The sequence below is a fragment of the Lepus europaeus genome, chromosome 14 (genome assembly GCF_033115175.1).
Source record: "Lepus europaeus isolate LE1 chromosome 14, mLepTim1.pri, whole genome shotgun sequence".
Lineage (NCBI taxonomy): Eukaryota > Metazoa > Chordata > Mammalia > Lagomorpha > Leporidae > Lepus > Lepus europaeus.
Genome location: NC_084840.1, coordinates 69,404,278 through 69,425,893, shown reverse-complemented (window position 1 = coordinate 69,425,893; position 21,616 = coordinate 69,404,278). Strand labels below are relative to the sequence as shown.

At 39.6% G+C, this 21,616-nt stretch overlaps 1 protein-coding gene and 1 pseudogene across 2 annotated transcripts in view; both read right to left on the bottom strand.

The window, feature by feature from the left end:
• UPF2 (UPF2 regulator of nonsense mediated mRNA decay) overlaps positions 1-21,616 on the bottom strand; it is a 131,165-nt gene that overhangs the window by 21,401 nt on the left and 88,148 nt on the right. For both annotated transcript variants that reach the window (XM_062210910.1, XM_062210911.1), the window contains exons 12-18: positions 21,145-21,330; positions 19,049-19,252; positions 17,421-17,696; positions 14,936-15,119; positions 10,548-10,687; positions 5,664-5,765; positions 5,261-5,359 (exon numbers count right to left, since the gene is read on the bottom strand). In XM_062210910.1, the coding sequence (XP_062066894.1) occupies positions 5,261-5,359; positions 5,664-5,765; positions 10,548-10,687; positions 14,936-15,119; positions 17,421-17,696; positions 19,049-19,252; positions 21,145-21,330 (1,191 nt within the window). The remainder of the gene's footprint in view (positions 1-5,260; positions 5,360-5,663; positions 5,766-10,547; positions 10,688-14,935; positions 15,120-17,420; positions 17,697-19,048; positions 19,253-21,144; positions 21,331-21,616) is intronic.
• LOC133774072 (U2 spliceosomal RNA) lies at positions 8,748-8,869 on the bottom strand (annotated as a pseudogene).

Genomic DNA, 21,616 nt, shown 5'->3' with positions numbered 1-21,616 from the left:
TATAAATCCATTACCTATGATACAAGAAAAGATGTACCACATGACTAGAGGAGGGAGTGACCCTCTGTGCCTGGTTGGAAGTGGGTGAGTAGAGATTTCACAAAAGGTTGAATAGAAATGGGACATTTGTGAATGTTAAAGACATAATATGACCTCTTTCAAACAGATGGTAGAAAAGCAGTTTAGGGTAAAGAGGGAATTTAAGCAGGAAAAGAACAGATTCAAATGCCAAGGACAGGAAATCACATGGTGAGTTTAGGGACCTATAAACAGTTATCTATATCTGATATATGACAAAATATGATTCCTCAAAGCTAGGCAGGTAATGTTGAAAGGTATTGGAGGTTTTGAAATTGCTCTACCACCTGTGTAGAATTTTGATACTGGCCTTATATTCGCCAGACTTGTAAATCTGTAAATCAAGCAAAATATTTAAAAGGTTTGTTTTATTGTTTTTTAAACTCTATTTTATTAGAATGTGCTTAAAGTCCTCTCAGAGAGATTCATAACATATTTATAAACTAAAATTTCAAAGAATGTTAGAAAAATCTTTTTTTTTTTTAAAGAAGCTTCCAACTCCACTTTTTTTTTTTTTTTTTGACAGGCAGAATTACAGACAGTGAGGCTGGTGCCGTGGCTCACTAGGCTAATCCTCCGCCTGCAGCGCCGGCACCCCGGGTTCTAGTCCCGGTTGGGGCGCCAGATTCTGTCCCAGTTGCTCCTCTTCCAGTCCAGCCCTCTAGTGTGGCCCAGGAAGGCAGTGGAAGATGGCCCAAGGACCCGGCACCCACATGGGAGACCAGGAGGAAGCACCTGGCTCCTGGCTTCGGATCGGTGCAATGCGCCGGCCATAGCGGCCATTTGGGGGGTGAACCAACAGAAGGAAGACCTTTCTCTCTGTCTCTCTAACTCTGCCTGTCAAAAAAATAAAAGAATTACAGACAGTGAGAGAGAGAGAAACAGAGAGAGGTCTTCAATCCGATGGTTCACTCCTCAAATAGCCACAATGGCTGGAGCTGCGCTGATCCGAAGCCAGGAGCCAGGAGCTTCTTGCAGGTCTCCCACATGGGTGCAGGGGCCCAAGGACTTGGGCCATCTTCTACTGCTTTCCTAGGCCATAGCAGAGAGCTGGATTGGAAGTGGAGCAGCCTGGACTCAAACCAACGCCCATATGTGATGCTGGCACTGCAGGCGGTGGCTTTACCCACTACGCCACAGCGCCGGCCCCTAGGTTTTTCTCTTTAGCACAATAAGCATCTCCTGAAAAAGGAATGTTCAAACTAACTTCCCCTCTGACATTTTCCAGTACTTCCAGTTTGCTTTTTACACATCTGTAAAAGCAACAATCACTGGACCATATCAAAGCCTCCTACCCTTTTGACTGAAGCAGCTTTACTACCATATTATTAAATGCTGAGATCCCGCAGGCTTCAATCCTTTATGTGTGTCTCTTCCCCTTCACACCTTACACCTGGGGGATTAATTTACTTCCACGGTTTTAACTATGTTCTGCCCACCACTTTCAACACTCCACACATCTCTGGTACGGAAATATTTCCATTTTGACATTTCACAGGTTTTTCAAACTTAATAGGGCCAAAGTGGAACTCTTGCTCACTCTTTTCCTATTTCCAGTCCTGCACAACAGACAGTGGCCCAAACTAGAAAACTATCAACCAGGGACTGGTGCTGTGATGTAGCGGGCTAAAACCCTGGCCTGAAGCACCAGCATCCCACATGGGCACCGGTTCTAGTTCTGGCTGCTCCTCTTCCAATCCAGCTCTTTGCTATGGCCTGAGAAAGCAGCAGAAGATGGCCCAAGTCCTTGGGCCCCTGCACCCACAAGAGACCCAGAAGAAGCTCCTGGCTCCTGGCTTAGGATCAGCACAGCTCCATCCATTGCAGCCAAATGGGGAGTGAACCAGCAGATGGAAGACCTCTCTGTCTCTACTTCTTTCTGTAACTTTTTCAAATAAATATTTTTTTTTTAAAAAAAGAAAATTATCGGCCGGCGCCGCGGCTCAATAGGCTAATCCTCCACCTAGCAGCGCCGGCACACCGGGTTCTAGTCCCGGTCGGGGTGCCGGATTCTGTCCCGGTTGCCCCTCTTCCAGGGCAGCTCTCTGCTGTGGCCAGGGAGTGCAGTGGAGGATGGCCCAAGACCTTGGGCCCTGCACCCCATGGGAGACCAGGAGAAGCACCTGGCTCCTGCCATCAGATCAGCGCGGTGCGCTGGCCGCAGCGCGCCGGCTACGACGGCCATTGGAGGGTGAACGAATAGCAAAGGAAGACCTTTCTCTCTGTCTCTCTCTCTCACTGTCCACTCTGCCTGTCAAAAAAAAAAAAAAAAAAGAAAACTATCAACCTCAACCCCTATACACCCAATAGCCAATCAAGAACCGAATCAATCCAGTTCAATTCTATCTCCCAATGGCTTTTAAATTCAGATTTCTCTCCATGTTTCCAGTCACCTGACAGATGACCATTTCTCACTCCTGGACTACCATGATGGCGTTTTATCCAGGCTCCTGCTTTTCAATTTTGCCCCTGACTAATCAGCTCCATGTAGGATTGTGTCCCTCCAAAAGGGTCCCAATGACAATTTCCTATTCTCATGCTGCACCACCCTCCCACAGACTATGTTCCAGTAACACTACCCTTCTTTTAGTTTGTCTAATACAAGTTCTTTTCTGCCTCAGGGTCTCTGACACATTGTTGCCACATTCCTGTAAGTTTTCACATGGATGGCTCAGTTTTACCTGTGTTGTTTAAAATATATAACCTCAGAGATACATTCCTTTCCTATCTACCAAAGCATTATATTCTCAGCATTTACTACAATTTGAAATTATGTATTTGTTCAGTTGTTGATGAGTACAATGTCTGTTTTGTTTACTACTTTATACCCAGCCTCCTGCATCCTGTGGTACACACAGTAGGTGCTCAAAAAATATTTGCTAAATAAATGACTGGCTGAGTAAATAAAATGGCTACTGACTCATGTAAAATAGGAAAAGCTATACTACGTAAACTATGTATTTTCTCAAGGGGATTTAGTGATGGTTTATCTAATGACTTGGGCTTCTAAATGATAAAATGTAAGATTATTTCACAAATTAAGAGCTTTCTGGAAATAGGAAAAAAGCTAACATAGGAAGGAAGAAGTGGATAGACCTTAAAGGTAATTTGTGTTTGGTCATAACTTTGGCTTTAGTAGCATCAAAGAAAGTGAAATCCACTATTTCTTCCCTAAAGGCTTAGTCCGTTAGCATGTAACGATCTAACGATCTGCCATTTCTTTCCTTTTAGTAAAACTCAAAAATTCGCTGTATCAAGTATCTTCATTCTTTCCTCTACTATTCTTCACTGACCACCCCAATGGTGGTTTGCATCTCACCATTCCAAAAAAAGCAGTTTCCTCAAGACATCAAAGGGTTTAGTAATAGCTACAGGGTCCAGTGTTGTGGTGTAGCAGGTTAAGCTGCCATCTGGTATGTCGGCATTCACTGTGAGAACTGGTTGGATTTCTGGAGGCTCCACTTCTGATCCAGTTCCCTGCTAACGTGCCTGGGAAAGCAGTGGAACATGGCCCAAATGCTGGTGAACCCTCACCCACATGGGATACTGGATGGAGTTCCAGGCTCTTGGGTTCAGCTTGGCCAAGACCTGACCATCATGGCCATTTGGTGAGTAAATCAGCAGATGGAAAATCTCTGTGTCTCTCCCACTCTAACTCTACTTTTCAAAAAAAAAAAAAAAAAAAAAAAAGTGGTGCTGGTGCAGTAGAGGATGGCCCAAGTCCTTGGTCTCTGCACCCACGTGGGAGACCTGCAAGAAGCTCCTAGCTCCTGGCTTCAGATTGGCGCAGCTCCAGCCATTGTAGCCATATAGGGAGTGAACCAGAGGATGGAAGATCTCTCTCTCCCTCTGCCTCTGCTTCTCTGTAACTGTGCCTTTCAAATAAAAAAATCTTAAAAAAAAAAAAAAAAGCTACATATATGTTCAAAGTAAACAACCTAAGGGATTTTATAGAAAAATATAATTACTGGGGCTGGCGCTGTGGCGCAGAGGGTTAACACCCTGGCCTAAAACGCCAGCATCCCACGTGGGCGCTGGTTCAAGACCTGGCGGCTCCATTTCCCATCCGGCTCTCTGCTATGGCCTGGGAAATCAGTGAAGGATGGCCTGGGAAAGCAGTGGAGGAAAAGCCTCTGCACCCATGTGGGAGACCCGGGGGAGTCTCCTGGCTCCTGGCTTCAGATTGGCGCAGCTCTGGCCGTTGCAGACATTTGGAGAGTGAGCCATGGGACAGAAGACCTCTCTCTCTCTCTCTGTGTAACTCTGAGTTTCAAATAAATAAATAAATCTTCAAGAAAAAAAGAAAAGAAAAACATAATTACTCCAAAATACTGTTACATTTTAAAAATTGCTAAGTAGAGTTTTTTTAAATAAAGTTTAGTTTTTTATAGTACGAATATATTACACTAAATTTTAAAAAATATTAAATAACAAATATTTCCATTTGCATACAAGCTATTAACATAATAAATATCCCTAAATGTTTATGTTCTGCAAAGTTTGGCTACTAATGAACTGCAAGAAAAAGGTCTTAGAAATGATGAGATAGGGGGCCAGCGCTGTGGCACAGTGGGTTAACGCCTCGGCCTGAAGTGCCGGCATCCCATATGGGCACCAGTTCTAGTCCTGGCTGCTCCACTTCTGATGCAGCTCTCTGCTATGGTTTGGGATAGCAGTGGAAGATGGCCCAAGTCCTTGGGCCCCTGCACCCACATGAGAGACCTGGAGGAGGCTCCTGGCTCCTGGCTTCAGATCGGCTCAACTCCGGTCATTGTGGCCAACTGGGGAGTGAACCATCAGATGGAAGACCTCTCTCTCTCTCTCTGCCTCTCTCTCTGTGTAACTCTTTCACATAAATAAATAAATCTTAAAAAAAAAAAAACAAAAAACAAAAAAAAACAAAAAAAGGAATGATGAGACAGAACTCAAGAGAGAAAAGATGGAGGCTGGTACAATTAAATTCCTCTGTTCTATGTCTTGTATTTCCTATAGATTCTCCCAGACCACCTCAAAGAACAGGCAAAAGGGCATTTGGGATGTAAGACCTACTGACAGTCACCAGGTACACAAACTTTCAAAACCTGCTGCAGAAGCAAATGTTTAAATGAGACCCTCATATTAATCAGAATTTCATGTTAGCCACGTTGTATTGAGAAAATCTTTCAAACAGAACGTGTAATACCTGAAGATTTTCTAGCATCATTTTATCCAGAGCTTGAATAAAGTCCTCATCTTCTACACAAGGCACGTGCTTCAGTCCACCTCCTTTAATCATTACCTCCTTATCCAAATAAGACAAAAACAACAAAATCAGACCAGAAATTTAAACTGAAATGTTTCATATGGCAGAACCTTTTTATATTAACAACCAGTTCAACATAACTCAAGGAATAAGCGAGTAAAATACACAACATTATTAAAGGTTGAAAAACTTGTTGAAAGGAAAATGGGAAAAATACATTGAAAATACATGCATTTCCAAACATTGTTCTTTCAATAATCAAAAGAAAACTTCAAAGGCTAAAATCCAAGTACTATGAAAATGCTGCACAATTTCATAATGCGAATTTTTTAGCCATACGTACAGTATTCTCTTCATCAGTTTCATTCTCCTTATTGGAATCTGTAAGGTAATCTGTGTTCTCTTCTTCCTCTTCTTCTCCCTCATCATCATCATCAGAACCTTCCTGAAATTGGTTAATATTAGAAGATTAAAACACTTTGAAAAAGGCTACTATGTATTTTTTTTGATAGGCAGAGTTAGACAGTGAGAGAGAGAGACAGAGAGAAAGGTCTTCCTTCCGTTGGTTCACCCCCAAAATGGCTGCTGTGGCGGGCGCGCTGCGCCGATCCAAGGCTAGGAGCCAGGTGCTTCCCCTGGTCTCCCATGCGGGTAACAGGGCCCAAGCACTTGGGCCATCCTCCACTGCACTCCTGGGCCACAGCAGAGAGCTGGACTGGAAGAGGAGCAAACAGGACAGAATCCGGCACCCCAACCGGGACTAGAACCTGGGGTGCCGGCACCAAAGTCGGAGGATTACCCAAGTGAGCCATGGTGCTGGCTCAAGGCTATTATAGTTTACATGTCTTAAAAAAGATTTAAAAATGTACATGTAATTATTTATTATGTGGTGGGCATTTTGCACAGATGTTAAGTTGCCACTTGGGACAACACATCACATATCACACGCCTGGGTTAAAGTTCTGACAGTACTTCTGAGTCTAACTTGGTGCTAATTCGTAACCCAGTAGGCAACAGGTGGTGGTTCAAGTACTTTGGTCCCTGTCATCCACACAGGACACCTGGATTGAGTTCCAGGTTCCTTGGCTTTAGCCTGGCCCTGCTCCAACTGCTGTTGTAGGCACTGGGGGAAAGAACGAGCAGACACAAGATCTCTCTCTGTAGGTCTGTTTCTCAAATTAATGAATCAAAGTTAAGAGAAAAAGCAACAGAATTTTTAAAAATGTTGTGATTCTTCAGTTTCACTCTTTTAGGTAGTTTGCTTACCACAGTGGAGTAAAGTGAGCTGGCAAGAGATTTACCATACATGTCAGTATTAAAAAAACCCATTGTACAAATTGTAGAATTTTCTAGGAGAGTTTTAGTCTTTCAGTTGAACATCCTTCACTGCTTTTATTAATTTACAACCAATTTTATTTAATAACTATCTTTCTTTAACAAATTTCTACTCTTTACATTTGAAGAGTAGTCATGGAAAATAGTGTTCATAGGGTGGCAGAAGAAGTAAACTATTCGAATCTCATTTCTCTTAAAGTGAACCACTTCCAGACACAGGTATATGGATCCTCCAATTAAACATTCTGCTTGCCTGTCTAATACTCAGCAAACAGACTATTCAGCATGTAAAAATATTCACTCGTCAACAGGAAACATAGGCAAAGGTTACAAAGGGCGTAACTCTCAAAATTACAAGCGTTCAAGTTTGAAAAGGAGGAAATGCATTTAGAGGGGAAAATATAACTATAATATCTCATAGCTCATCAAAGAAGAAATTTATAAAATGAGTATTCTTTAATGCCACATTTACCAAGAATGCTGGATTTATTAGATCTTGTCCAATGGCAAAATTCAAAGACAACCAACCATAAGATTAGTCTGAAAACACAGAATGGAAATACTTTCTCATTTCCCTTTGTTGTTTATACAAGCCTTAGTAAGTCAATTTAAATTGTATTACTGACTTGTTTCTAGGGCAACCTTATGTTGAAAAGAAAGCAATATAATCTCTATTATACTAAAACCAATTACATATTTCAGTTCTAAATTTTCATTCATTAATATTTACTTTAAGGTTAGAGTTTTAAGGTTGGAAAGAAAAGCAGCAGCAAATAATCTAAATACTTAAAGTGCATTTCTTTGGGGGCTGGTGTTGTGGCATAGTACGTTAAGCCTCCACCTGCAATGCTGACTTCCTATATGGGCACTGGTTCAAGACCCAGCTGCTCCACTTTCTATCTAGCTCCTGGCTGATGGCCCTGGGAAAGCAGCAGAACATGGTACAAGTGCTTGGGTTTCTGCACCCACATAGGAGACCTGACAGAAACTCTAACCTCCTGGCTTCGGCATGGCCTAGTCCCAAACAAACATTGTGGCCATTTAGGGGGTAAACAAGTGGATGGAAAAATTTCTCTCCTCCTTTCTCTAACTCTGACTTTCAAATAAATAAATCTTTTTTAAAAAAAAAGTACATTTATTTTGCTTGTAAATACAAACTCATTATAAAAACCAAACATTACTGCTTATCCTACCTTTTCACATTCATTATATACTAATATCAAAGCTATCTGCAATGCAGTCAATTCATACAAAAAAGTTCAATTACAGTTATAGATATTCAAAGTTGAAGAAAACACAGCCTTACTGCCTTAAATTATTGGGCCTATTTTTCTTTAATTCTAAATGGAGCTTTAAAAAGTATGCAACTTTTTTTTTTTTTAAACATAGAGAGGAAGATTTTTCTTGCTCGAGTTCATTCCCCAGGTGCCCACAACAGATGGGAGCTGGACCAGGCCGAAGTCAGGAGTCTAGAATTCCATCCAGGTCTCCCATAAGAATGCCAGAAACCCAACTGCTGTCTCCTAGACTCATTATCAGGAAGCTATATCAGAAGTGGAGGAGCCAGGACTTAAACCAGCACTCCTAAAGGATGTTTTAATCTGCTGAGCCACAACACCTACCCCTAAATAGAACTCTTACCAAAAAAATAATAATAAAAAATCCAGGGGCTGCCGTTGTCGTAGAGTGGGTAAAGCTGCCACTTATGGCACCAGCATCCCATATGGGCACCAGTTTGAATCCTGACTGCTCAACTTCTGATCCAGCTCCCTGCTGATGTGCCTGGGAGGGTAGTGGAAGATGACTCAAATACTTGGGCCTCTGTACCCAAGTGGGAGACTGGGAAGAAGCTCCTGGCTCCTGGCTTCGGCCTGGACCGTCCCTGGCCATTTTGCAGCCATTTGGGGAGTGAACCAGTGGAAGGAAAATCTCTGTGTCTCTCTCTCTCTGTAACTCTGCTTTTAAAATCAGTCTTTAAAAAAATTCAGTTTATTAATTTCTATAAACAATACTCTTTTAAACAACAGGTATTTGCTAAATATATACTCACAGAAAAAATTTTGATTACAAATTTAAATTTCTTTTACTACTTAAAGAGTTCTTATTCCATCTCTAATTCCAAAAATTTATTTAATATATTGTCCTTGAACAGAGCATATACCAGATATTAAACGGATACTATACTTGATCATAGCCAAAAGGCTAAGAAGCAATTCTATTCCTACCCTTACTCATCCTATTTTAAACTTTTTTTTAACGTAATAAATATACATACATGTAGACAGAATGGTATGATGAATCCCTACATCTTGCTTAGTTTTATTCCTATACCCCTAACTCATTTCACAGTCTACCTCTGAAATTATGAAGGAAATCCCAGATATTCTTTTATTTATTTATTTTTGATAGGCAGAGTGGACAGTGAGAGAGAGACAGAGAGAAAGGTTTTCCTTTGCCGTTGGTTCACCCTCCAATGGCCGCCATGGCCGGCGCACTGCGTTGATCCAATGGCAGGAGCCAGGTGCTAATCCTGGTCTCCCATGGGGTGCAGGGCCCAAGGTCTTGGGCCATCCTCCACTGCACTCCCTGGCCACAGCAGAGAGCTGGCCTGGAAGAGGGGCAACCGGAACAGAATCCAGTGCCCCGACTGGGACTAGAACCCAGTGTGCTGGCGCCGTAAGGCGGAGGATTAGCCTATTGAGCCGTGGTGCCGGCCAACATTCTTTTATTTTCATGAGACTTTTTAACTTAAGCAGGTTTGGTGGAAGAAAAAATAATTAAAATTATCAGGTAAATCCGTACAAAAAATGTTACTTTGGCAGGCCAAAAATTGTAAAGGATCAGTTTCATAAGTTTGGCCTAGTGGAGTCATCATAACAAAAAGGGTGTGCCAATTTTTATGGTATATGATGAATTTCATCTTTCATATGAAGAAAAGTTTAGCCAACAATTTTTTTAAAGATTTATTTATTTATTTAAAAGTCAGTTACACAGATAGGAGATGCAGACAGAGAGAGAGGTCTTCCATCTGAAGGTTCACCCCCCAATTGGCCCCAATGACCAGAGCTGTACCAATCTGAAGCCAGGAGTCAGGAGCTTCTTCCAGGTCTCCCACACAGGTGCAGGTGCCCAAGGACTTGGGCCATCTTCTACTGCTTTCCCAGGCCATAGTAGAGAGCTGGATTGTAAGTGGAGCAGTCAGGTCTCAAACCGGTGCCCATATGGGATGCCGGTGCTTCAGGCAAGGGCGTTAACCCATTTCGCCACAGTGCTGGCCCTGCAATTTTGTTTTTAACATATTTAACAATGAGATTAAAAAACACAGGAGAGGGGCCAGCATCGTGGCGCACCGGGTTAAAGCCCTGGCCTGCAAGCACCAGCATCTCATATGGGTGTGCCGGTTCAAGTCCTAGCTGCTCCACTTCCAATTCAGCTCTTTGCTATGGCCTGGGAAAGCAGCAGAAAATGGCCCAAGTTCTTAGGCCTCTGCATCCATGTGGGAAGACCCGGAAGAAGCTCCAAGATCCTAGCTTCAGATCAGATCAGCTCTGGCTGTTGTGGTCATTTGGGGAGTGAACCAGTAGATGGAAGACCCCTCTCTCTGTCTCTACCTCTCTCTGTAACTCTTTCAAATAAATAAAATAAATCTTAAAAAAGAAAACACAGAAGACAAGACAACATTTTCTTCTAACTGCCTGTTAAATAAAAATGCTATGGGCAGGATTTTATTAGTATTAAACACTCTTAATTAAGGAATTTTCTAATAGAAATATACAGCTAGTTACATCTGTAATAAAATGAAGATGTTATTTTAAGCATCAAAAATATTGGCTGATGTAATCAAGATACTCTTACACAAATGTACCTATTTTCTATAAATAAAAGTCATCACCTCTTCTTCTGGCTCATTTACTTCACTTTCATTTCCAGACTGTTCTTCTGTTTCAGCACCTCCTTCTTCTTCTTCATCATCATCTTCAAGATTTTCTCCTTCTGTCATAGAATCTTTTGAATCCTTGTCATTTACTAGGCCTTGAAATGAGGAGAAACGAAAAAATACATGTAAGATAATAGCCTCATTTACACTTTTAACCAAATGGTATTTCAAGAATCTCTAAAAACTCAGATATAAAATCTAGTCATGCTAATAGAGAACTCATATTTGCCATCGATCTGAATGTCTGCAAATTTAAACTGGCAGAGAAGATAAGTGACACAGCAGTTTTGTCACCACATAGCTTAACTTTTTCTTTAGTTAACAGAATCCTCCACACCCACATGTCATTTCTTCTTCAGGACTGTTTGAATGCCAGAGTGGTCTTACCTGATCCAACTATTTCTGATTAGTCTTTCCTAAGCCTTCTCCTATACTCAGGTCAGATTTCTTGTCACAGAGCACAATGCCTTGAGATCTTGATCACAGAAAGTACTTCTCCAGAGAAAATACCCTCCAACATGTACTTTCAAATCCCATCCATCTGTCACATTGGGTTTGAGCTTTACTCTTTGCATAAACTATTATTGGGTACTGCAATCTGTTACCTTTTCTCCTGTGTGCTTCTAAAGCACCTGGAGAATTTATCCTAGCACTTTATTTCATGATGCTCCATGTTAAATTTGTTTTCCTAATGATTTCATTGATATTACATCAGAATATGAGACCCTTGAGGACAAAGAGCTTTTTTTTTTTTAATATATTCAAAAACTTAACAGAGGCCATAGATAAATACACAATAGGTGTTTAGTAAATAATTGTTTATTCATAGAATCTTGGAGAATTAGAGCAGGAAAAAACTTCAGTGATATGATGATTTAACTCTCTCATTTTATGAATACCAAAACCCAGTATTTGAATAACCAGGCCAACCAGTAAAAGTAAAAACTTACTCCAGTGTTTTCAGTCTAAGCAACCGGGAAAAGAAGATGAAGATGACTCAAGTATCTGGGGCCCTGCCACCCACGTGGGAGACCCAGAAGAGACTTCTGGCTCCTGGCTTCAGCCTAGTGTAGCCCTGGCTGTTGTGGCTATACTCTCCCTTCCCTCTCCCTCTGTGTCTCTATCCCTCTCTAACTGACTTTCAAATAAATATATAAATTTTTTGAAAAATAAAGTACTAGAAGCATCCTTGGGTACCAAAACAAAATACAGCTCTCTTTGAATGTGAGCTGCTGGATTCCTGTTTTCCTGCTCTTAACAGAGAAGGTACTAACTGTAATACTCTCTCGGACAGCTTTGATTTCTATTTCTCTACTTAGTAAGCATGTTGAACATTTCCAACACAGACTTAAAGTTAGAAGGAGCATTGTCTTTAGATTGTCTTGATCAGTTAACTTAGTGTTTATAATTTGGATTTCATCTCATTTATCATGCATAATTAACATCACCTCTATCATTTTGGCAGACAGGCAGTGCTCAAGAAAAATACTAACTCTTCCCTGTTTCCCCTTATTTAATAATGCAATGCTCAAAATTTACTAGAGTATTCCATTATCAATTTGCTGGTGTTCCTTGTGTAAGTGATATTATCCTGGCATGGAAATGATCATTTTAGTTATTTTTTAAACAACAAAATCTATTTTTGAATGCTTTCTCTTAGCATTTTAAAATTTGGGAATATTAAACATTTCTCCAAATACTACCTAAATAATCAGATCTATTTAAACTTTTTAATAATAACTATATAGCTGCTTAATCTGTCTGGAGTTTGAGGATTATAAGATATGGCTTTATTTCAATTTCCCCCCAATGCTTACTGTTTTTCTTCTCTTATTTTTTTAGAGTCTTACTTCGGGGCTGGCGTTATGGCACAGTGGATGAAGCTAACGCTTGTGACATCAGCATCCCATATGGGTGCCAACTGATGTCCTGGCTGCTCCACTTCTGATCCAGCTCCCTGCAAATAAATGGCCTGGGAAAATGGGAAGATAGCCAGTGTTTGGGCTCCTAACACCTATAGGGGAGGCCTGGATGAATCTCCTGGCTTCGGCTTGGCCCAGCCCTGACCACTGCTGTCATCTGGAGAGTGAACTATCGGATGGAAGATCTCTCTCTCTTTCTGTTTCTCCATCTGTAACTCTGACTTTCAAATAAACAAACACATCTTAAAAACAAAACAAAACAAAACAAAAAAACAGTCCTGTTCATCAGATACTGAATTATTTTATATTTAATCAGAACTACTTCTGGGCCTTTAATTCTATTCTATCAATTTTACTTCTAGTTTGTGAAATACACTCGTTCCCTTTAAAATGCAATTTATTTATATGGATTTTTTCATTTTAATTTCCCTCATTTCTGTTCCTTATTATCATAAGACAATCTAGAACTGTCAACCCAAAATGCCCTTTACCATTTTGGTTTTGCTCTTACAGAAAATGTCTTAACCAACAATTCTCTCTCTCCTGAGGAAATCAGAGGTACACACACTTAAAAGTAACACAACAGTATTACTTATAACAGTGAAAAACTGGAAATAACCTGAGCCGAACATTAGGATTAAATAATTTTGGCACTTTCATACAAAGAAATGCAATCAATTAAAAAACAAACAAAACAATCTGATTAAGTAGGCGCCATGCAGTTATAAAAACTACACACTGAAAAAGACCAGAAACATATACATCAAAACACTGACACAATTATCCTCCTGTAGTAATCCTGCTGATTTGTGTTTGCATGGTATTTCTGAAAATTACGGCCATGACCAGTTATTACTTTTCATAATAAAAATGACTATAAAATACAAGAGACATTTTTAGGGTTTTCTCACTAACTATTAGTTAGCACTGAATTTGTGTAAAGCTAAAATGAGACAACAAATTTTCAGGTGCCTGAGAACAAAGAACAGGAAAAATACTATATTATGGTTTATCAATAGGAAATTGATTTAATATAATTTTTTCCCACGAACATCTTGATATTTGGACTCTAAAACCATAGGAAAATGGAGAAGACTTGGGAGTCCCTTGATTACAGTTGCTGTTATCTTCAGAATTTCATTCATAAACGATGACCTATTTTCCCCTCTCCATATTTTAAACAAGTACAGCATTCTCAAAAGAAACCTGAAGATCTTTGATTTAACCCTCTGATCTATAAAGGACAAAGCAGAACTATTCTCTTTACTGCCACCAAACTGTGTGTCACATTATTATTTATTCATGATCACCACACAAAGTACCACTTATGAAGGTTTTAGGGCAACAAGGCTAAGACTTAGTAACCTCAAAGCATACAAATAAGTGAAATAAGTAAGCTGGTAAATACTTTCCTTCAAATGATAAAACCAGAAATTTTGAAAGGAAAGGAAAGTATGTAACTTGGGACCTGATTCAAAGAAGATTCACAAGTGTCTATGTATTGAGCAGCAGGGAAGTTATTATCTGCACAAGCAACAGTAATGCTTCAAACACAACAAAACCCAGCAGTCATATTCTCCAAAAGAGGACTTAACTTTGGAAAAAGTAACCCTATTAATATACTGGATAAAGCAGGAAAAAATAGTTCGAGAGGCAAAGAAAAAAATCACAAATGTGTTTACTGAGAAAAGCAGTTCTTCAAATACGTATCATAAAAATCCCCTAAACAGACATGATTACACCAAATGCTGTTGGGAAATAAAATACTAGCTCAACAGCCTGAAAACCTGTTACTTTGAAACAACTACAATAAAACATGCTAAAAAAAAGATGAGCAAACAAATCAGGTTGGTATGGCTAAGTCTTGAGTGCATCTCTCTGATTCCTACAGTCCTTAACTGGAGCTGTGCACAGGCAAATGCTTCTCCCGGGCAAAGTTCAGGAGGATACTGAACATGGAGGTACATAATCCTCTACTAGCACATTTTTCTAGTCCCTAGAAAGAGAAGCAACTCTGCCAGTAAATAAGGTCTGAAATTCTATAGAACAGTTCCAAACTTCTAAATAGTATTCCCTTCTACAGTTTCTTGACTGTATTTTCTTAGGATATAACACCTGTTGAGATATAAATAAAAAATACTCAAAAGTAAATTTTACATTAGCAACCAAAAATTCTAAGAGAGGCTGACAGGACTGGTTTTCCATCACTATCATATACTTGCTGTAAGTACTGCATGACTGTTTTTCTCTAATTTATGATTACGTAAAGATATTGATTATGCCATACAGGTCTTACCTAACATGTAACATTCAACACTGAAAAGAGAAAGCAAAAAATTTAAGCTCTAATAACATTATAAACAAATTCTAGATACGATCTGTCAAAGATACCTTCATTTTTTTCTGTTATTAACTGCTTACCTAGTTTTATTAAGAATTCTCGTTCCAAGTCATGTACCTGCCTGATGGATTCTTCCAGAGAATTACAGAGTTTGATCTTTGGTCTTAGGAGTTCTAGTGTATCACTGATCATATAATCTATATCAATAGGAAATGGATGGTCTTTTGTCCAAACCTCCAAACTTTTCTTCCACCAAACATAACGCTGATAAACAAATGAAAAATAAATTTAGCTATAAATAACAAAAAGCATTTTAAAAGTAATACATTGTTTTGTGATGGTACCCAGTTATAACTGAGCTAAAAGATTGTGCAAGATACCTACCATCTTTAATAATGGTCAACAGCAATAATCCTAATTCCAATTACTTCCCTCTACCGTCTCTGAGCCACCTGGTAACTTTGAATATCTGTATTGTACCCATCAGGGCTTTTTTTTCCCCTAAGACAAGTTATAAATAAAATACCAAACAATCTTCAGCTATTGTGAAACAAGGCAGAAACTCCAGATCCACACCCAAAACAGGACTTAGATACTAAATTTTTCAAATACAAACTCGAAGTCATGGTTTTGATATATTTTCATTATTTTCCCATTATGACTTGCTTTGATTCTTTTCATAGATCAAAGATACGGTTTTTGAAATACATTAAATCATTAACCTTCAACAAGCATTTCCTGAACATCTACTGTATATATGGCACTGGGAATATTTCTCCTCCCTCTTCCTAGTCTAGTTCCTTCTTTTTTTTTATATGTGTTCTGATTCCTAAATTTACATTTATTGGAGGCACAACCCAAGAGTTTACTGGTCTAGGAAGAGGTATCCTGAGTGCTTTATTCTGCCTCTCCAGTTCGTCCTATAACACTGCTTCTTATATTGTGCACCTCACTTGGGAATTTACTAGACCTCTACCTCAGGCAAACTGAATAAAAATCCACATCTTAACCCTCCACCAGGTTATGCGCACGCACATTAAAGCTCAGAAGCACCGCTCCAAGTGAAACTTTTTGCCTGGCCTTATAATGGCTGCATCTCCCAGGTCTCACTCCCTTCTGACTCCCATTTCCTAGGTGTTTCTGTGCTACATATTTCTAGCAACCAATCTGGCAAGATTTTTTGTCAGTATCGCCCCCTAGATATTTCTGAATAGATCTTTTCTCTCAGCCTGGGAGGCCAGAATGAATCCAAGTGAGGATTCTCTACTGAAACAGATTTGATTTTAGATACTGATAGTTACCGCTGCCACTTTGCAGCAACACCCTGGCTTTTAACAGATATCTCCATCTTAAGACAGTCCTACCCAAGAAAGAATGTGACTCAAGTTGTATTATTAAATTTATTTTTGGTACCAGTGCTATTGCACAATGGGTTAAGCCACTGTCTGAAGCACCAGCATCCCATAAGGGTGCTGGTTCGAGTCCTGGCCTGCTGCACTTCCAATCCAACTCCTGCCTATAATGGCCTAGGAAAGCAGTAGAAGATGGCCAAGTCCTTGGGATCCTGCCACCCTCATGGTAGACCCAGAAGATGCCACTAGCTCCTGGCTTCAGCCTGGCTTAAGGCCCGGCTGTTGTAGCCATTTAGGGGAGTGAACCAATAGATGGAAGATCTCTGTCTCTTCTTCTCTAACTCTGCCTTTCAAATACGTACATAAATCTTGAAACAAACAAAATAATTATTTTCTTCATCAATGGGTAAATAAAATTACCAATAATTGACTATCCAGAACTTAATGGTACCACAGATACTTTAATCAGTGACATCTTAAGCAGTGGATAGTATGCTTTATTCATACCTAATCAGCACTTAAAACGTTGTATTTCATGGGAAACAGTTATGGGGCTCCAACCAACCAACATATATACATTAACTTCTGGAATACAAGCTTTGTAAAAATTGTAGGATTGTCCAGAATTTATACCAAATTTAACTTATACTGTATTTGTTCAAACATCAACAGCTTATATAATTAGCCAAAATTCATATAAAGCACAACCAAGGCATTTAATAATAAATGAGTAAATATTTCTATGTTACAAATAACATATTTTCCCAAAAGTATTTTTTTCTAAAAAAAAAAAAAAGTAAAGCCATGTAAAAACTAAAAATAAAAATTAGATCTTACAGGAACAAGAATTTTGGATGTAAACCAGAACATAAATGAGGAAGAATATTACCATATGTTTAAAAATAACAAGTAATTTAATTAATAAATTACTGCATTAAGTGGTATAATCCATAAATTAATATACCAAGCTCACAAACCACACAAAAGAAATCCCCAAATTTAATTCAATCATAAAAAGTTGCAATCAATTAGAACATTTAAGTAATAGAACCCATCATATTTTTAAAATTTCTAAGGACATTCTTATATGAAGAATAAATATAATCAGGAACACATATATTGCAAAGCAATATGACTGTATTTTGTCTCTAACATTTCTGTAATACATGCAATGCACTAAGTGATGTCACACTGCTTTTTTCTGCTTATATACCTGAAAATATACAAGGAAGCAATCAAGTTTTCGTTTACTGGAACCTCTGTCAAAGTACTGGCCACAGGTATCCAAAATAGTGCAGACGAGTCGAATTCTGAAAAGATGCTCAGGAGGGTCCAGCGAACTTGGAGAACCATCAGGGTTAACACCAAATGAAGTAAAAGAATAGAGAGTCCTGAAAATAACGGCTGATTCCACCATTCGGTAATTATAAAGTTCCCCTAAGAACTTGGCGCTGCTGATACGCCGCTGATTAAATTTAGGTTGATTAACCTAGAGAACAAAAACAAACATAAAAAAGCCAGATTTTCATAAGACAGAGGTATCTGACAATAGATAAATTTGCCTCTGAAATTTAACAATTATCAGTTACTTTCTAGAACACTGACTAGAAAGACAACATTGCTTTCATTACACTTTTAACAAGAAGGCTACGTCTGGATATTATTTTTCTTTCTCGAGGGAAGGCCTATCTTTGAAATGTCTAAAATTAAAAAAATCACCACATTAGACAGTAATTTAGTATTAAGCCTTATTAAATGAATTGTTTCTTCAACAGTGAAAATGTAATTCTAGAGGCTGGTGCTGTGGCACAGAAGGTTAAGTCTCTGCCTGCAGTGTTGGCATCAAGTCCTGGCTGCTCCACTTCCAATCCAGCACCTTGCAAATGCACCTGGGGATGCAACAGAAGATGGCCTGAGTACTTGGGGCCCTGCACCCCGATGGGAAAACTGTAAGAAGCTTCTGGCTCTTCTTGGCTTTGGCCTGGCCCTGCCCTGGATGTTTGGATGTTGTAGTCATTTAGGGAGCCAACCAGCAGATGGAAGATCAATCCCCCCCCACCCCGCCGAAATCTCTGCCTTTCAAATAAATACATAAATAAATATTTTCCTTTTTGTAAGAAAAAGTAATTCTATTAGCTCCCATAATCTATTATCTCTATAATTTGTGAATTAAAAAACAACATGTCTGGATTTTACATTAACAGAGAAGTGCTGGCTAGCACCGCGGCTCAATAGGCTAATCCTCCGCCTGCGGCGCCGGCACACCGGGTTCTAGTCCCAGTCGGGGCACCAGATTCTATCCCGGTTGACCCTCTTCCAGGCCAGCTCTCTGCTATGGCCCGGGAGTGCAGTGGAGGATGGCCCAAGTGCTTGGGCCCTGCACCCGCAAGGGAGACCAGGAGAAACACCTGGCTCCTGGCTACGGATCAGTGTGGTGCGCCGGCTGCAGTGGCCATCCGGGGGTGAACCAACGGAAAAAGGAAGACCTTTCTCTCTGTCCACTCTGCCTGTCAAAAAAAAAAAAGAGAGAGAGCGAAGTGCTCATAGAAAATTCTTACAAAACTATTGTCAACTTTTCCTAATCAATGTATAGATTCCTATTATATCAATAGTGACCTGGAAATATAAAATTTAGTAGTCTTCCAAAATAAGCTTAACAAGGTTTACCCCAATACTAGGCCTACAAGAAGTCTAGAACATCTGATATAACAGCACTTATATAAATAATAAGTAATTCCAAAGGAACACTAGTAAGGGGAGTTTTTCAAATTACTATTTTTCAATGATAGAAATAAAGATTGCTTAAATTCTCCATAAACTCCAACTGGGAGTCTTTGTTACCTCCATTCCTAATCGGATATCTTCTAAGACTCCATCCACAACGTGGATCCCAACATCCTCTTGGTAGAGCACCAGTCCTGCTAAGAGGTTGGCTACACAGTGAATACTGTTATATTTCACATTCCAAATGTTTATCATACAACAGATGACATAATCTTTCACTTCTTGGTCCTGCCAGGGCAATTTTCGCATCTGTCTCAAAACCTAAGTGGAGAAAATGTTGTATAAGTTATTCAGAAAAACACATAGTAGTCTGACCAAATAATACACTTTATGATTATACACAAAATTTTTAAAATGAGAAATATTTTTACATTTAAAGACTTGTATTAGTCTTGGAGAGGAGAGAGAATAAGGATATTTTCTAATTCTGGCGGAATGTGTTCTCATTTTTCTAAAATCTTTTCCTAATTCTCTCCAATTTATCCCAGTTTAGGTTTTCAATCAAGCTAACAGTATAGTCATACTCAAGTCACTAAAAAAATTATCTAAAGTTACCAAAAGTTATACACTCTTTTTCTCTGTGTAATTTCATATAAATAATCTTGAGCACCTTTTCTGAGAAAAACTGTTTACTGATTTGAGAGGCAGAGAAACAGAGAGTTCCTATCCACTGGTTCATTCTCCAAATGCCCACAACGGCCAGTGCTGGACCAGGATCAAAGATAGCAGCTTGTAACTCAAACCAGGTCTTCCACATGGGTAGCATGAACTCGATTACATGAGCTATTGCTGCTGCCTCCCAGAGTCTGCACTGGCATGAAGTTACAGCCAGGAGCCAGAGCCGGTAATTGAAATCAGATACTCCAATATGGAATGCCAGTGTCTTAACCTTTAGGTTAAATGCCCACTTCAACAAATTCCTTATTTAAAGAAAACATGAATTTCCAACAAATGACTAAACACAGGTCAACTGGCTAAATGATCAATTATGATGGAGGATACTACTTCAAAACTGATGTTACAGGGCTAGCATTGAGGCACACTGGGGTAAGCCACAGCCTGAGACACTGGCATCCCATATCACAATGCTGGTTCGAGTCCTGGCTGCTCCACTTCTGATCCCGCTCCCAGCTAAATGTGCCTTAGAAAGCAACAGAAGATGGCCCAAGTACTTGAGCTGGCGTACCCCTGGCTGACACAGCCATTTGCGCAGTGAACCAGTAATAGAAGATCCCTTTCTCTGTCACTGTCTCTCTCTCTCTCTGAATTTCAAACAAACAAAATAAATGTTTAAAATCATGACATTTCGGAGATTAGGGGCATCTTGAAGCCCTTTCTAAGTTAAGATCCCATGGACTAATGTGAAATATATAAAGGCAAATTCAATACAGAAAATTAGAGATAAAGTAATAGTGTCAAATATGTAGATAGCATCATAACTAAACAAAGACCTATTCTAATTAGAATTAAGAAGCTGGGGCTCCTGTTATGGCACAGCAGGTAAAGACACCACCTGCAATGCTGGCATTCCATATGGGCGCCAATTTGCTCTACTTCCATTCCAGCTTGCTGCTAATAGCCTGGGAAAGCAGTAGAGGATGGTCCAAGTATCTGGGTCCCTGCCACTCACATGGGAGACCCAGATAAAGCTCTTGGCTTCAGAAGGGTTGGAGTGTGGGTGGGAGGGAGTGTAGGGTAGGAAGTATCACTGTGTTCCTAAATCTGTACACATGAAATACATGAAAGTTGTATAATTAAATAAAAACAAAACAAAACCTCTAGGCTTCAGCCTGGCCCAGTTATGGTCGCTGTGGTCATCTGGGGAATAAACCAGAAAAGGAAGATATCCCCATTTCTCTTCTTTAACTCTTTCAAATACCATCTCGCCTCTTTAACTCTGACTTTCAAATAAATAAATAAATAAATAAATCTTTAAAACAAATCAAAAAAGAAGCTACCAAAAAAAAAAATAATAATAATAACACATAGGTACCATGATTATGTATCAGCACGTGAATCCTTTCTTAGGGTGACTTTTACAGAATCAAACAAACTGGAACTTGGGATCTGTGCCTACCTCTCCTGGAAGCTCTATAGGCTTAGCACTACAACAAATCTCAAGTGGACTACTAGATGATTCCATGAAAATTTACCTTCTCGGTGGTAACCTTAGAGAGATCTTTGTACAAAAGTTTCCGAACATATTCCTGGAGAGGAGGGCGTTTCTTTTTCACTGTCTTTTCAGCTGGAGGAGGGTTGCAGTAGTAGTATGCATTCTCCACCATTGTGACGTATCTTGCATCAAGATGCATGGCTTGTTTCTTTCTCATCATTTGCTCCTAAAATTAAAAAAAAAAAAATCAAAATATTTTCATTCCAAGATTTCTTCAAGATTGATTGATTGTACTGAAATGCAGAGTAAGAGGTGGGGGCGGGGAAAAGAGAGGGAAAGATAATCACTAATGATTCTGCTATTTACTTACTCATTTCCCCAAATGCCAGCAATAGCCTAAACAGGCCTCAGCCAAAACCAGGAGCCACAAACTCCATGCAGGCCTCCCATATGGGTGGCAGAAACCCAAGTACTTGGACTCTCATGTGCTGCCTTGCAGGCACATCAGCAGG